Genomic DNA, 16,017 nt, shown 5'->3' with positions numbered 1-16,017 from the left:
TTAGGGGGAACAGGCCAGCAGCCAGGTGAGCAGTTAGGAGCCAGCTGTCCTGGATTGTGAGAGATGTCCCCCGAGGTGTCCTGGAGTAGAGAAGGTGGAGCCTGGGGTGAGGGACTACCCACTTCCCGTGTATGATTTTCATGCACCGGGCCTCTAGTAATCAATAAATGAAAATATCAGAGCCTGTATGATGGTCATAAGTGTGTGTGGAGGTTTCAAGTAAAGAATGGATCAAGTGACATGTGGGGGGTCAATTCCAACAGCTGAGAGTATAAACTATGATGTCTGAGCCTAGACTTGATGGTGGTGAGAGAGCAAACTGTGTGTTTCCCTAAAGGAGATTAGCAGGGAAGATGGGGAGCAGTGCCCCAGCTCTGAGGCAGGAGCAGCCTGGTGTGTGATGGAGACAAGACTCAGGTGTGACAGACCAGGGTCACCTGGGAGGGGGGATCCCTGGAGGGAGGTGCAGACCCCATGGTGTGCAGCCTAGGGAAAGCTTGCAGCAAATACAGTAACCAGAAAGCGATTTATCATGATCAGAGATGTGGTTGAAGGTTCTTTGTAACAGGATGCCCATGGCCGCTCTGTTCAGAATAGACCACGGCAGCCAAATAGTGATGGGGGAGAGCACAGAAGGCAGGAGGGCATGGTGGTTGAACCAGGGAGGTGAGGTGGAGAGCAAGGTTTAATTTCTGGATATATTTCAAAGTTCAAGTTGACTGAATTTCCCTAGGGATGTGGGGATTGAGGGTGTCAAGAGCAAGGGTGGTGCCCAAGTGTTTCCCCTTTGCATCAGAAGGGATGGTTGTGTTTGATGGACAGAGAGAGGAGGGTTTTGAGGTGGATGTTCATTCTGAGAAGACACTTCATATCCAACTGCGGCCATCAGTGGGAGAGCTGGTGTGAAGGTCTGGAGATCAGGAGAGGGGTCCGGACGGGAACATGTCTGTGTGAGATGAGGACAACAGGTGAGGGAGGAAAAGGACTGATGGCACATAGAGAAGAAAAGACACAGGAAAACACATTGTCATTGGACATCCTGACATAGGGGTTATGGGAAAGTGGGTCCAGACAACCCTTTGAGGAATTTGGCTGCGAAGAGGAACAAAGGGATGGATCTGGCGAAGGGGGTCTTTTCTCAATTCCTTGACTGCATTCTCCCAAAGGTGCTCCATGAATTCCTGCCTATATCAATTTCCTGGGGTCATTTGACAAATTCCTACACACTCTGTGTCTTTTAAAAATGGAAATTTAGTCTCTTAGTTCTTGAGACCAGAAATACATGTAGGGAGTAAAAATATCTTCTCCCTCTGCCCTTCTAAGTTGTTGACAGAGACCTCAGATACAAAGAAAGATTGGGTGCCACATCTTGGGGTAACATGTCCTACACCCCATCGTGTGTAATGGGTTCTATTGTGTAGAAATCCAGTTGTTGGTTGGGATGCACTCAGTTCAGAGGCTGGAGGAGAGAACCCATCTCTTGCTTCTCCGGGTGATGTGGTGCCGGCTGTCCTTGGTGTGTGGCTGTGTCACTGAGACCTAACTTCTGGTCACATGGCCTCGTCCTGCTCTGTGTGTAGAAAGTCACCTGCTACTCCTATTTTGGGGACTCTTATGACTGGATTCAGGGATCAACCCTAATAATCTGGGATGCTCTTCATGTGAATATTCTTACCTTACTTCCATCAGCAAAGTCCCCCTTTCCCTTATATGGTAACATTTTGGAGTACCAGGGATTAAGACCTGGGTGTCTCTTGGTGGCCACCATTCAGCCCTCTGCACTGTCCATGTGACCTTTTGCAATCCTTGAATGTCCCCATCTTCCTCTAACCTTGTTTTCTCTGCTCTTTCATGTCCTGATACATTAGTAGTGATGTATACTCATGAGTGATACATATTTTAAGAAACAGAAGCTTGCTGTTCTGTAAAAGTTACTACTAAGAGAGCTAAAGGCCCAACTAGTGTGGGCCAGTGGTTGAGTGTCCACCCAGGAACCAAGCGGTGTCTGGGTTGATGCCCATCGAGGACACATGCCAGGTTTGTGGGCTCCATCCCCATTAGGGGGCATGCAGAAGGTGGTCCAGGGATGATTTCCTCCCCCATCAATATTTCTATATCTCTATCCTGCTCCCTTCCTCTCTGTCTGAAAATCAATACAAACATTTTTTAAAAAGAGAGCTAAAGGAAAATTTACAGACTTGGATAAAAATATCTGCAAATATTACTTGATGAATGACTTGTATCCAGAATCTATCCAGGACTCTCAACAAAGCAATAAACAACAAATATACCGGGATGTATAAAAAAATGTCACTCAACAACAAAACAAACAAATCTATTTAAAATTTGGCAGATGATTTCAATCGATATTTTATCAGGATATATACATAATCAATAAACACATAAAAATATGCACATCACTAATATAGGAAAGTACAAATTAAAACCACACAATGAGGTGCCATCATTATTCCCTAAGATGGCTAATATTAAAAAAACACACAAGAGGTAAAAAGAGGCATCAGAGTATGTGGATGCTGCACGGACATGCTCCCAGGAACAAACCGGAATTACAAGTAAAATACAGAAAAACTTCCCAAATAATCAATAAAAAACTAGCAGGCGAGAACTCTGATACCCAAGAACTGAAAGTGGAGACTGCATAGAGACTGGTAAGAGACGTGGCAGCGCAAAAGGGCTGGCCAGGCACCCACAGGCAGCAACTGAAGCACAGGAGCGATATCTCAGCTGTGGGGTGGTGCAACTGAGAATTCTGGGATCTATTCCCAAGCTGGGGCACCTAGGAGAGAGCAACAAAACTGAAAAGGGTACCCACATAACATCTGGCTTAAAGGGCCAATGCACAAAATTCCCTGTGGAGCCACCCACCCTGTGCTCCGACAGAGAGAGCGTGAAGTGGACTGGAGCTGTAAGAGCAGAAGCCAGGGGTCTGGGGGATAGAGCTCAGAAGGCAGACACCCCAAGTTTCCTGGGATGAGTCATTCCCTCACACATTGGAGGACATCTTTCCCACTCAGACATTTGCCTTGACTGGGGGGAAGATAGTTGACACACCTTATTGGAAAACAACTTGTCCTGAGGCCACTTAGTAATTAGCCTTCAGAATGAAACAACTGCCCCACCTGTTGAAAAAAACTTTCCCCACTCATGAGGACAATTGCCTGGGGGCAATTCAAGTCAGAATTCTATCAGTCTATAGGCAGAGGCACCTTCTGGAGGCTTTGAGTCTTTGCCTGATGTAATTAGTCAGAAAGAACCTTTAACACTGTCCTGTACTAGAGATTGCAAGGTGTAGAGGATTTGCCTAATACATAGTCATAACCCCAAACGGACAACCAAAATGAGGAGACAAAGAAACAACCACCAAATGAGAGAACTAGAGAATTCCCCAGAAGAAGGAATAAATGAAGCAGAGAAGAAATTTATCTGGATCAGAGTTCAGAGTAATGATAGTAAAGATGCTCAACAGTGTAAAAAAAGATATAGTGACTATGAAAAAAGAACAGTCTGAGATAAGGAATGACATAACACAAATAAAGAACACATTGGAAGGAATACACAGCAGATTAGGGTAAGCTGAGGATGGAATCAGTAAATTAGAAGACAGAGTAAAAATATCATTCAATCAGAGAATCAAAAAGAAAAAACAATTAAAAACAGGAGGACAGGTCAAGGGAGCTGTGGGACAATGTGAAACATAGCAATATTAGAATAGTAGGTGTGCCAGAAGAAGCAGAAAGGGAGAAAGGAATAGAGAATGTGTTTGAAGAAATAATGACAGAAAACTTCCCTAGCCTAGGAAAGGAAAAATTCACACAAGTTCAGGAGACACAGAGAACCCCAAACAAGAAGAACCCAAATTGAGGCAAAAATTAAAGACAAAGAGAGAATCTTAAAGGCAGCAAGAGAAAAGAAAACTGTTACCTACAAAGGAGTTCCCATAAGGCCGAGAGCTGATTTCTCATCAGAAACTCTACAGGCCAGAAGGGAAGAGTATGAAGCACTCAAGGTAATGGAAAGCAAAGATCTGAGACCCAAGGGAAGGAACACTTGCAAACTCTTTTTATAAGGCCAGCATTATCCTAATTCAAAAACCAGATAAAGGAAGAGAATTATAGGCCAATATCCCTGATGAAAATAGATGCTAAAATCCTCAACAAAATATTAGCAAATTGCATCCAGCAATATATTAAAAAGATCATACACCATGATCCAGTGGGATTTATTCCAGGGATACAAGGCTGGTACAATATTCATAGATCAATACACGTGATATATCACATAAACAAATTGAAAGACAAAAATCACATGATCTTATCAGCAGATGCAGAGAAAGGATTTAACAAAATCCAACACCCATTTTTAATACAAACTCTCAGTAAAGTGGGAATAGAGGGAACATACCTCAACATGTTAAAGGCCATATATGACAAACCTACAGCCAACATCATTCTCACTGGGCAAAAACTAAAACCATTTCCCCTAAGAACAGGAACAAGACAGGGATGTCCACTTTCACCACTCCTGTTCGACAGTACAGGAAGTGCTAGTCATAGTGACCAGATAAGAAGAAGAAATGAAAGTCATCCAAATTGGAAAAGAAGAAGCAAAACTGTCATTATTCACAGATGACATGGTATTGTACCTGGAAAACCTTAAAAAGTTCATTAAAAAACTACTGGACTTAATACATGAATTTGGCAATGTAGCAGGATACAAAATTTGCACCAGTAATAAACTCAAAGAAAGAGAAACTAAAAAAAAATCCCATTTACCATTGCAACAACAACAAAAAAGATATCTAGGAATAAACTTAACTTAGGAGGTAGAAGACCTACACTCAGAAAACTACAGGACATTGAAAAAAGAGATAGATAGAGGAAGACATAAACAAGTGGAAGAATATACTGTGTTCATGGGTTGGTAGAATCAACATCATTAAAATGTCCATACTACCCAAAGCAATCTATAGATTCAATGCAATCCTCATTAAGATACCAACAGCATATTTCTTAGACCTAGAACAAACTCTCCAAAAATTTATCTGGAATAAAAATAGACCCCAAGTAGCTAAGGAGCACCGAGCCGAGATGAGCGGCAAGGAGCAGCATGCAGGCAGCCGGTAAGGAGGGAGGGGTCCCGGACTGTGAGAGGGTCGTCTGTCTGCCGGCTTACATAGGGAGTGGGCCTAAGCCAGCAGGCAGACATCCCCTGAGGAATCCCAGACTGCGAGAGGGAGCAGGACGGGCTGAGGGACCCCACCCCAGTGCACAAATGTTGTGCGCTGGGCCTCTAGTATGCATGTAAGATCCTTGGTTAATCTCTTCCCACCCCCCACCTCCATTCCCTCTGAAATTGTTACCATCCTTGAGGGTGGAGGACCCTTAGGGTGGTGCTCCTCGCTCTCTGTGTCCCTCTGGGAGCAGAGCCTACCCAGGCAAAGCCCCAGAGGCAGGACAGCCCGCCATGCTCTGGAACAAGGAGGAGCCTGTCCAGTGATATAACAGTGATGAAGAAAGCCTTCCCGAGGAAGTATGTAGAGTTCATTCCTTTTGAAATCTGCTCATTCCTCTCTGCATTTTCTTCCCCACCACACCCAACTGTGCAGAGAATGCCAGCCTCGGTTTTCCAGGTGTCTCACCTGTGAGTCTCCCCTTGAAGCCCTTGGTGTGTGTGAACACACAGAATCTCCCCTTCTACCCAGGGTTGAGTGACACCCCACCCCGCCTGGGGTCCTACATCGCAGCTCCATCCCAGGGAGCTCCAGGTTCCAGAACACTTATGTCCCCACTGGACAGAGACTCTGGGGCAGCGTCCAGGGCTGGCATGTGTCCTTGTGAGTGGAGAGTGGTGTCCACCGCATGGCTGCTGAGGAGGAAAGATCACTGGCCTCTCTACCCCCCTGCCACCACCCCACCGCAGGCCTCCCCATGTCTCCCATGTTCCCACCCCTGGCTGGCTGACCTCCACAGACATCTGCAGCCTGTCACTAGGGTGTCTGGCCCTCTTTTACTGTTGCAGAAAATGATCTCTGAGGGGAAGGGCATGCCAGGGAAGCAGGAGGTGGGTTGAGGTCCTGCCTGGGTGTGATTTGATGCCTCTCTCACCCTCCTTGGCCTCCGGGTTCCCAGGAGTGGACGTGGGCAGGGGATGGGTGATCTTCAAGGGCTGTCTGGGCCCTGAGGGCATCAGAGCCCTACCTTTCTCCTCTGTTGAAGGTCACTGTTCTGCTTTCACGTTCATCTTCCTGTGCCGCCTTCTGTAAATCTTGCAACATTTATTCTAGTTTCTCAGAGATGAACCCTGAGAAACACAATTCCCCAGAGTGAACTTGGTACCCTGACCCCAGGCAGGCTGCCGTGGGGCCGAGATGGAGGGCAGGAGGGTCAGAGGGTGCTCAGGATGGATTACAAGTGCTGGTCACCCAGTCTCTGGGCTGTGGGGTGTCCTCCCCGCTCTGTGCAGAGGGGACGAGCTCAGGCGCTGAGGTTCCTCTTCTGTGGACGGGGAGGTCCTGTGCTGCTCCCCAGCTTTCCTGGTCACTCTGCAGGCCCCTCCCATTGTCTTGCTTCTCTTTTCACCCACAGGAGCCCAGATACCCTCAGAGATGCTGCAGCTGCTGCTGCCCCTGCTGTGGGCAGGTGAGTGTCTGAAGGGAGAGGGCTGGCTGGTGGGGGCTGCGGCTGACCCTCGTTTCACCTGCAGGGTCCCTGGCTCAAGATGAAGAATACAGTCTGAAGGTGAAGATGCCCGTGATTGTGCAGGAGGGCCTGTGTGTCCAGGTGGCCTGCAAGGTGACCTATGCCCAGAAAGGATGGGAAGACTCTACACCAGCTTACGGCTACTGGTACCGGGAACAGGCAGGTGCAACTGATAAGGTTTTAGTGGCCACAAACAACCCATCTCATAAAGTGCAGGAGGAGACCCAGGGCCGATTCCACCTCCTTGGGGATCCCAGGACCTACAACTGCTCCCTGGACATCAGAGACGCCCGGAGGACAGATAATGGAATTTACTTTTTTCGGGTGGAGAGAGGAAATTCTGCTATATATTCTTACACAAAGTACAAGTTCAACGTGCAAGTGACAGGTAAGGAACGGCTCCAGGAGAGGCCTTGGGAAAATTCACAGTGGCCCCGGGCAGGGCTGGTATGGTACCCCATCCTGAAAGGGGGTCGGGGTACAGTCTGTTGGGCTGAGAGGGAGGAGCTGGACCCAAGCTGAGGCTTCTCTCAGGGCCGCACCAGGGACCCTCCCTCCTGATCCCCTGTCTCCCCCCCTCACCAGCCCTCAGGCACACACCCGACATCCTCAACCCGGGGTCCCTGGAGAGCGGCCGCCCCAGGATCCTGACCTGCTCTGTGCCCTGGGCCTGTGAGAGGAGCACACCCCCCATCTTCTCCTGGACGTCAGCTGCCCACAGCTCTCTGGGACCCAGGACCCGCCTCTCCTCGGTGCTCACCCTCACCCCACGGCCCCAGGACCACGGCACCAACCTCACCTGTCAGGTGCATTTTCCTGCCGCTGGTGTGACCGTGGAGACAACCATCCAGCTCAGCGTCACCTGTGAGTGCTGGGTCGGAACAGCAGGTCGCTGAGGGTGTGCAGAGCAGGAGGGCCAGGCAGGTGTGCTGGGTGCTTTGTCCTGGAGGCCTGGCTGTGTAGGGGACCTTGAGGACACAAGCCCTGTCCCTCTTGTATTTCTGTTGCCTCTGGGGGTGGGCGGGTGCCACCTTCACCTGTCAGGTGACCTTGCCTGGGACCAGGGTGACCACGATGAGGACCATGCACCTCAACATGTCCTGTGAGAGCTGGACCAGTATGTGGGGGTCCATGATGGGGGTCCAAGGGCAGCAGAGATGGCGGGTGGGGACCTCAGACATGGGGTGCTAAGTCCGGAACCTGGTTTGGGAAGGGGTCAGGGGGATGCCTGCTCCCACCCTGTCCCCATTTAAGCAGCTCCTGGGGACCCAGAGCCAATATCTGCCCAGTCCTCACCACCGACTTTAGTCCACCTTCTCTTTCTGTCCCAGACTCTCCACAGAACTTGACCATAACTGTCTTCCAAGGAAATGGCTCAGGTAGGAGGGAGCCCGCCATTGGCTGTAGGGAGGAGGGCCTCTCCCAGGTCTGGGCAGGACAGGGCCAGTCTTTGCCTCATCCTGGACTCACCCCGTGACCAGACACTCCCAGTGGTCCCTCTTCTTCCTCAGTCCCAGTGGCTGGTCTCTAAGTCCCCTGCCACCTGCACCAGGAGAACGAGGCACCCTCCACATGGCTGAGCTGCCACTCGAGGCTCCTGGTCCTCCATCTCCTGATGAGTCCTCCAGACTCAAGTTTTCATTTTCCTCCAATAGTTTAATTTGTGTATTTTCCAACAGGCAATATCATCATACTAGAGGCCTTGTGCACAAAATTTGTGCACAGGGTAGGGTCCCTAGGTCTCCCCACCTCCCCGCCTCCTCTTTCCCACTCCCTCAGCACCAAGCCATCTCTGCCACTGGTCACCTGCCATGTTCTGTGCCATCCCCGGTGGTCAGTGCATGTCATAGCAAGCGATCAAACTCCTGCTCTCCCAGTTGAACTCCTTAGGGGACAATCAGCATATTAGGTATATCTATCTATCTATCTATTTATCTATCTAGACTAAAGGAGGCCCGGTGCATGAAAATTTGTGCATTGCGGGGTGTGTGGGCGGGTCCCTCAGCTTGACCTGCCCCCTCTCACAGTCTAGGAGACCTCAGGGGATGTCCTACTGATGGCTTAGGCCTGCTTCCCAAGAGGCGACTGGACTGATCAGGGGAAGGCAATGCCCCCATCAAGCCGCTGCTGCTGCCACTGCTGTCCCGTGGTGGCTGTGAGGTCTGAGCCCTGGGCCTCGCAGCCACTGTGGCTTTGTCCAGATGGACGTCTGAATGGACATCTGGAAGATGTCTGCCCTAATTAGCATATTACCCTTTTATTAGTATAGATGGGCAAAAATGGAAAGGCACTGAAGTCTGTCCTCAGATGCCTGCTCACCTCCCTGAAAGTGAGCAGTGTCCAAACGCTGGTGTGAGCCTTGGGTTTGTTCACTTGAAGGATCTCACAGGTCCTTCGCCATCCGTAGGACTGACGTCCCCATCTTCTCCATGCCTGTGCAGTATTTTACAGCATGGCTGGATTCTGGTTGTGTGCACATCTTTTTTTTTTAAATATATTTTCATTGATTTCAGAGAGGAAGGGAGAGGGAGAGAGATAGAAACATCAATGATGAGAGAGAATCATTGATCGGCTGCCTCCTGCATGCCCCCTCGACTGGGGACTGAGCCCCAACCCGGGCATGTGCCCTTGGCCAGAATTGACATTGGAACCCTTAGGTCCATAGGCCAACGCTCTACCCACTGAGCCAAACCAGCTAGGGCTGCGTGCACATCTTCTAGTAACGGACACCCAGGGCATTCATCTCACTCTGCTAACCTCAACACTGCAACGAATAATCTGCCTCCACTTTCACAACCCTGTGTGTGTGGCGTCAGTTCCTAAAAGCAGCACATATCTACAGTACTTCACACGTTCTTTGCAAGTTTGAGGGAAGTGGTCGGGTTGTTCTGCACGGAAAGCAGACAAGCCTGCGGTCCCACCAGCCGGAGGCTGTGTGTCTGTTCCCCTCCTCCCGAATCCTTCCGCTTCCTCTCCACCTCGTAGTCACTCTGACCCTCTGTCTCTTCTTCTCCAGCACCCACAGTCCCGGAGAATGGCTCATCTCTTTTGGTCCTGGAGGGCCAGTCCCTGCGCCTGGTCTGTAAGGTCGACAGCAACCCCCCCGCCAGGCTGAGCTGGGCCAAGGGGAACCTGAACCCGAGCACCTCCAGTCCTGGGGTCCTGGAGCTGCCTCCAGTGCAGGTCGGGGATGAAGGGGAGCTCACATGCCGGGCCCACAACTCTCGGGGCTCTCTGCACTCCTCCCTGCGCCTCTCTGTACAGAGTGAGTGCCCCAGTGGATGGGGGGTGGGGGGCGGCCCTGCAGGAAGCCAGCATCCGCTCCACCCTCACAGTCCGCCCTGCAGCTCCCTGACCTTCAGAGAGGAGGTCAGCTCTGCTCTGGGCTCAGCTGTGAAAGCCCGAAATTTCCCTGGGATTGAAAGTGCCCCTGCCCTCTTCCTGCCTGGCCAGCGCTGTGGGGTGGGGCGGGGCCAGGAGAGAGAAGTCAGGGGCAGGAGGTGGGTCTTGGGAGAGGGCCTGGAGCTTGGACAGGGGTGTCCCTGGACTCATGGTCCTTGCTTTTCGGGGGCCGGAGGAAGCTCAGGTAAGCGAGGCACTCCTCGTGGGCACAACATCTAAAGTAACCTCAGCAACGAACAGGAAGGTGACCACAGTGCAGTGTTTCTTGTCAATAAACACTGAATGCAAAATGAACCCTACAATGAACAAAATCTCCACGCCCCCCCCCCCCCCCCCCCCCCCCCCCCCCCCCCCCCCTACAGACAGGCTGCTACCCAGCTCTGGGCGCCTCACTCGCCTCACCCTGATCTCCACCCCCTGCCCTGTTCCTGTACTTTGCACCCTGCAAAGGGGCCAGAAAACACAAGTCTGGGGTCCCTGCAGGGCGTGGGAGGAGGAAAGACTGAGTTCTCAGAGGGGAATCCCCCCACCTCACCCCATAATCCCATCTGTCTGCAGGGAGAGGGGGGCCATCATCATCATCGTGCTCATCATCGGGAATGATGCTGGGGGCAGTCGGGGGAGCAGGTGCGACCACCCTGCTCTTCCTGGTTTTCTGTGCCGTCTTTATCATGTGAGCACTGACCTGGGGAGGGAGGGAGGGAGAGCCCTGGGCTGGGAGGGCAGGACGTCAGGGAACCCCTGAACCCAGAGCTGGAGGGACTCAGCAGGGGAAGGGGGTGCCGAGCCTGAAGCCCGGGCAGGAAGCAGGTCCCTGGCACCTTGGGTGGGTGCCACAAACCTCTGGCTCCAAGAGCGGGGAGCTGCATTCTCAACCCTGGGCCCACCTCAGTTACCCCTCCAGCCCCTTAAGAGAGAACAGAGGAGGGTCGGTCTGCCCACCGCACCCTGGACAGGGGGACTGAAGGGAATCTGGTCTCTCCATGCAGAGTGAGGTCCTGCAGGAGGAAAGCGGCAGGGGCAGCAGCAGGCACAGGGAACACGGGCACAGAGGGTGCAAACGCCACCCAGAGGCCAACCCCTCAGGTGAGTGACCTGGGCATCTCGCGATTGGCAGCCCCGTGGACACCTCCCCCAGGAAGGCCCCCTGGGTTGCCCTGCTCAGCATGGCCAAGTTGCTCTCTTTATCTCCTCCTCCCTCCAGATTCCCCATCTTGCTCATAGCACGAGAGCCTCCTCCTCTTTCTTTTAGGCCAGGAATGGAAGACTCACCTCTCTGTCCCCTCTTTCTTCTCCTGCTGCCCCCAAATCTACCATGTCTCGTCTATTTTTCCTCCTAAGAACAGCCAGCATTGGTCCCCCTCTCTCTCCATCTTAGTTTGTTTGTTTTGTTAATCCTCATCCGAGGATATTTTTCTCATTGATCTTTAGAGAGAGTGGAAGGGAAGGGGAGAGACACACAGAGAGAAACATCAATGTGAGAGAGACACATCTATTGGTGGCTTCCCGCACCTGCAACCAAGACACGTGCCCTTGACCAGAATCGAACTCGCTAGGTTGAGAACCACTGCCCTACACAGAGGGGTTGTCTGAAGGCCTACGGACATCTGCTTGCCCTCTTTGCCTGGATCCGAGGCCGGCTAAGGTTTTCTATAAAGGGCCAGAGAGCAAATCTTTTTGGCTTTGTGGGCCATACAGTCTCTGTGGCAGCCACTCGGCACTGCCATACCCCATCTAGAAATGAATGAGTATGGCTGTGTTCCAATAAAACTTTATTTACAAAAACTGGCAGCGGGTGGGATTTGACCCAAGGACTGTAGTTTGGCGACCCCTGACCGAGAGAATAAAGCCCAAACTTCTCAGTCTGCAGCTCTGCTGATTCTGGCCTCTCCATGCCCACCTCTCCAGAATGGCCATGGCTAGGGTTAGGGTTAGGGCTAAGGTTAGGGTTGGGGTTAGGGTTGTGGTTAGGATTCGGATTAGGGTGAGGTGAGTGGGGCATTCACCTAGAACAGTGGTTGGCAAACTGCGGCTCACGAGCCACATGCGGCTCTTTGGCCCCTTAAGTGTGGCTCTTTCACAAAATACCACGTGCGGGTGCGCATGTACAGTGCGATTGAAACTTCGTGGCCCGTGCACAGAAGTCAGTATTTTGTGGAAGAGCCACACTCAAGGGGCCAAAGAGCCGCATGTGGCTCACGAGCCCCAGTTTGCCAACTACTGACCTAGAAGCAAAGCTCAAGAGGAGGCCAAAAATCTCAGGAAACAAGACAAATAATGTTTTTTTTAAAAAATGTTTTTATTGATTTTTTAGAGAGAGAGGAAGTGGGGGGTGGTTTGAGAGATAGAAACGTCAGTGATGAGAGAGAATCATTGATCGGCTGCCTCCTGCACGCCCCACACTGGGGATCGGAGCCCGCAAACCCAGGCACGTGCCCTGACCAAGAACTGAACCGTGACCTCCTGGTTCATAGGTCGATGCTCAACCACTGAGCCACCTCCAACTGGGCGGAAGTCAATTTTCAAAACATTCTTTCTGTGTTTGCTTGCAGTGAAGCTAAGAAAACAAAATTATACTGAGTTTTGGTTGGGTGTATAAATAAAATGTTGAAACTTAAAGTTTCATGTTTTTAGTAATATTTTATCTACTTTCAAGATCTGGAAGAAACTGGCCATTAAAAATATGTAGAAACATATGTACAGAGGCACACACACTCTTCCTTCTGCCTCAATCTCCCGTCGGCTCAGAGCGCACTCTTACTAATCTTGGGTTTATTTAAATGCTTTGGTGCTTTGGTCTCCATGGATTGATTGCGTTCATTTTGATTTAAACATTAAAATATCATTTCTCTCTATTATGAGGCTTTCTGGCACTGCGTTTTTAATTGGCCTAACTGGTTTGGCTCAGTGGATAGAGCGTCGGCCTGCGGACTGAAAGGTCCCAGGTTTGATTCCAGTCAAGGGCATGTACCTTGGTTGCGGGCACATCCCCAGTAGGGGGTGTGCAGGAGGCAGCTGATCGATGTTTCTCTTTCATCGATGTTTCTAACTCTCTATCCCTCTCCTTTCCTCTCTGTAAAAAATCAATAAAACATATTTCAAAAAATAATTGGCATTAACTTTAATCCCAGCTTTAGTCTCCTGCCCTATTTCCTGCCAATTCCTCCCTCTATCCACTGAGCCAAACCGGTTTCGGCGCTCCCCCGACTTTTTATGCTACAAACGCTCACTCCATCCACACTGGACTTTCCATTGTTAGCAACCAGAGCAAGGTCATTGCTGCCTCTGGGTGTTTGCATGGGCTGTTCCTCCCCTCTCAAATGCTCTTCCCTCCTATTCCCGCTTCTTCATTCCGGCTCAGACTTCCCGCTCCAGTGTAAGCGTCACACTTATCATTCGCTTATCACATTCAGCGAGTGACTGGAAACCTCGGAAGGATTTGGAGCAGCAGAGTAAAACACATCCTTTCATTCCTTAACCCGTTTGGGAAATTTTATTGAGCACCAACCAAGAGTCAAGGTGCTAGGGACCCATCTATGAAAAAGAATTATTAGCCCTGGCTGGTTTGGCTCAGTGGATAGAGCGTTGGCCTGAGGACTGAAAGGTCCCAGGTTTGATTCCAATCAAGGGCATGTACCTTGGTTTCAGGCACATCCCTAGTAGGGGGTGTGCAGGAGGCAGCTGATCGATGTTTCTCTCTCATCGATGTTTCTAACTTTCTATCTCTCTCCCTTCCTCTCTGTAAAAAAATCAATAAAATATATTGAAAAAGAAGAAAAGAAAAAAATTATTTTTTAAATCTTGGGATAGGCAGAAGGATATACCCAAACCAACTAACCAACCAAACAAACAAATAAGTGAATAGAATGTACAAAATAGACACGTATTTTGGGAGAAACACGGGGTATGGGGGATAGGGAGTGCTGGGGAAATAGCTTACCTTTTTTCTCTTGGTCTTTATTTATTTTATTTTTTTAAAGATATTATTATTATTATTATTATTATTATTTGTCATGGTAAAAAACGTAACATAAACATACCCCCTTAATCATTTCTAAGAGTACAGTTGTGCAACATTTTTCTAGAATTCTTTCCTCTTGCAAAACAGGAACTTGTAACCCTTGAACAACAACTACCACTTCCCCGACTAGGTCAGCCCCTGGCAATCACCATACATTCTGTTTCTATGGGTTTCACTTCTCTGGGCACCTCACTGCATCAAGTTTGTGTCTTTTCTGTGACTGCCTCATTTCACTCCGCCTCATGCCCTCAAGGCTCACCCATGGTGCTGCCTGTGGCAGAATTTCCTGCCCTTTAAAGTCTTAATAATATCCCGTTGCATCTGTACACCACATCTTCTTTCCTCCTCATCTGTTGATGAGTACTTGGGTTGTTCCCAGCTCTTTGCTCTTGTGAATAATGCTGCAATGAACACTAGAGTGCAAATATCTCTTTTTTAAAAAATATATTTTATTGATTTTTTATAGAGAGGAAGGGAGAGGGATCGAAAGTTAGAAACATCAATGAGAGAGAAACATCGATCAGCTGCCTCCTGAACACCCCCTACTGGGGATGAGACCGCAACCAGGGTTCATGCCTTTGGCCGCAATCGAACCCGGGACCCTTCAGTCTGCAGGCTGACCCTCTATCCACTGAGTCAGGGCTGCAAATATCTCTTGAAGATCTTATTTTCAATTCTTTTGGGTACTCAGAAGTGGGATTGCTGGGTCATATGGTAGTTGTGTGTTTTTTTAAACGTCCACACTATTTTTCATAGTGGCTACACCATTTCACATTTCCACCTGCATTGCAGAAGGGTCCAATTCCTCCATATCCTTGCCAACACTTGCTATTTTTTTTCGTTTTGCTTCATGTTTTGCTTTGGTTTTTTTCCTTCAAATTGGGCCTTTATTAGAGACATGTAAGCGTTACATTACCTAAGGATAAAAGAGGTAAGCATGGCTAATTCATCTTGATTTGCTCCGTTTTTGACAGTGGCCATACTGATGGAAGTGAAGTGACTTCTCATTGTTGTTTTGATTTGCATTTCTCTGATGATTAGGAATGGTGACCATCTCTCCACAGTTTTCTAGCCAGTTGAATATCTTCTTTGGAAAAAATGCCTAATTCAAATTCTTGGTCCATTTTGGAATAGTTTAAATTTTTCAATATGTTTTTATTTATTTGTTTTAGAGAGAGGTGAAGGGAGGGAGGGAGAGAGCGAGGGATACACCCACGTGAGAGAGAAACATCAATTAATTGGCTGCCTCCTGTATATGCCCTGACTGGGGGGGGTCGAACCCACAACCTGGTTATATGCCCTGACCAGGAATCGAACCGGTGACCTTTGGTGCATGGGACGAAGCCCAACCCACTGAGCCACACCAGCTGGGCGACTCAGACTTCCTTTTCTTTCCCTCCACACAGGGTTCCCTGAATGAATCCCAGCCAGACAGCCGCCTAGAGCACCTCCCCCCACCTCTGGCTGTCCCCTCCTCAGGGAAGAAAGAAGAGATTCAATACGCAACCCTCAAATTCCATAAGATGAAGCCTAGGAGCCCTCAGGAACAGGAGGGCGGCACTGAAAACGAATACTCGGAGATCTTGATGTGAAAGCGGGGGCTGCGGAGAATTAAAAGCCCTCTGGGTGGCCCTAGCCAGTTTGGCTCAGCAGATAGAGCATCGGCCTGCGGACTGAAGGGTCCCAGGTTGGATTCCAGTCAAGGGCCCATGCCCGGGTTGTGGGCTCAGTTCTCAGCAGTGGGTGTGCAGGAGGCAGCCGATCCATGATTCTCTCTCATCATTGATGTTTCTATCTCTCTCTCCCTCTCCCTTTCTTTTCCGCTCTGAAATCAATAAAGTAAAATAAAAACCCTGAAACTAAACAAAACAA

General features: G+C 49.6%; 1 protein-coding gene across 1 annotated transcript in view; it reads left to right on the top strand.

Moving 5' to 3' along the window:
• The window catches only part of LOC102765153 (sialic acid-binding Ig-like lectin 13), a 27,259-nt gene extending 11,494 nt beyond the window's left edge, over positions 1-15,765 (top strand). The window contains exons 5-10 of the mRNA XM_015563646.1: positions 7,308-7,586; positions 8,054-8,101; positions 9,739-9,987; positions 10,683-10,797; positions 11,114-11,210; positions 15,552-15,765. Of these exons, the coding sequence (XP_015419132.1) occupies positions 7,308-7,586; positions 8,054-8,101; positions 9,739-9,987; positions 10,683-10,797; positions 11,114-11,210; positions 15,552-15,737 (974 nt within the window). The 3' untranslated portion in view covers positions 15,738-15,765. The remainder of the gene's footprint in view (positions 1-7,307; positions 7,587-8,053; positions 8,102-9,738; positions 9,988-10,682; positions 10,798-11,113; positions 11,211-15,551) is intronic.
• Positions 15,766-16,017: the final 252 nt, after the last annotated feature.

Source organism: Myotis davidii, unplaced genomic scaffold, assembly GCF_000327345.1.
Source record: "Myotis davidii unplaced genomic scaffold, ASM32734v1 scaffold212, whole genome shotgun sequence".
In the NCBI taxonomy this organism is placed as follows: domain Eukaryota; kingdom Metazoa; phylum Chordata; class Mammalia; order Chiroptera; family Vespertilionidae; genus Myotis; species Myotis davidii.
This window is presented reverse-complemented; position numbering and strand designations above follow the sequence as displayed.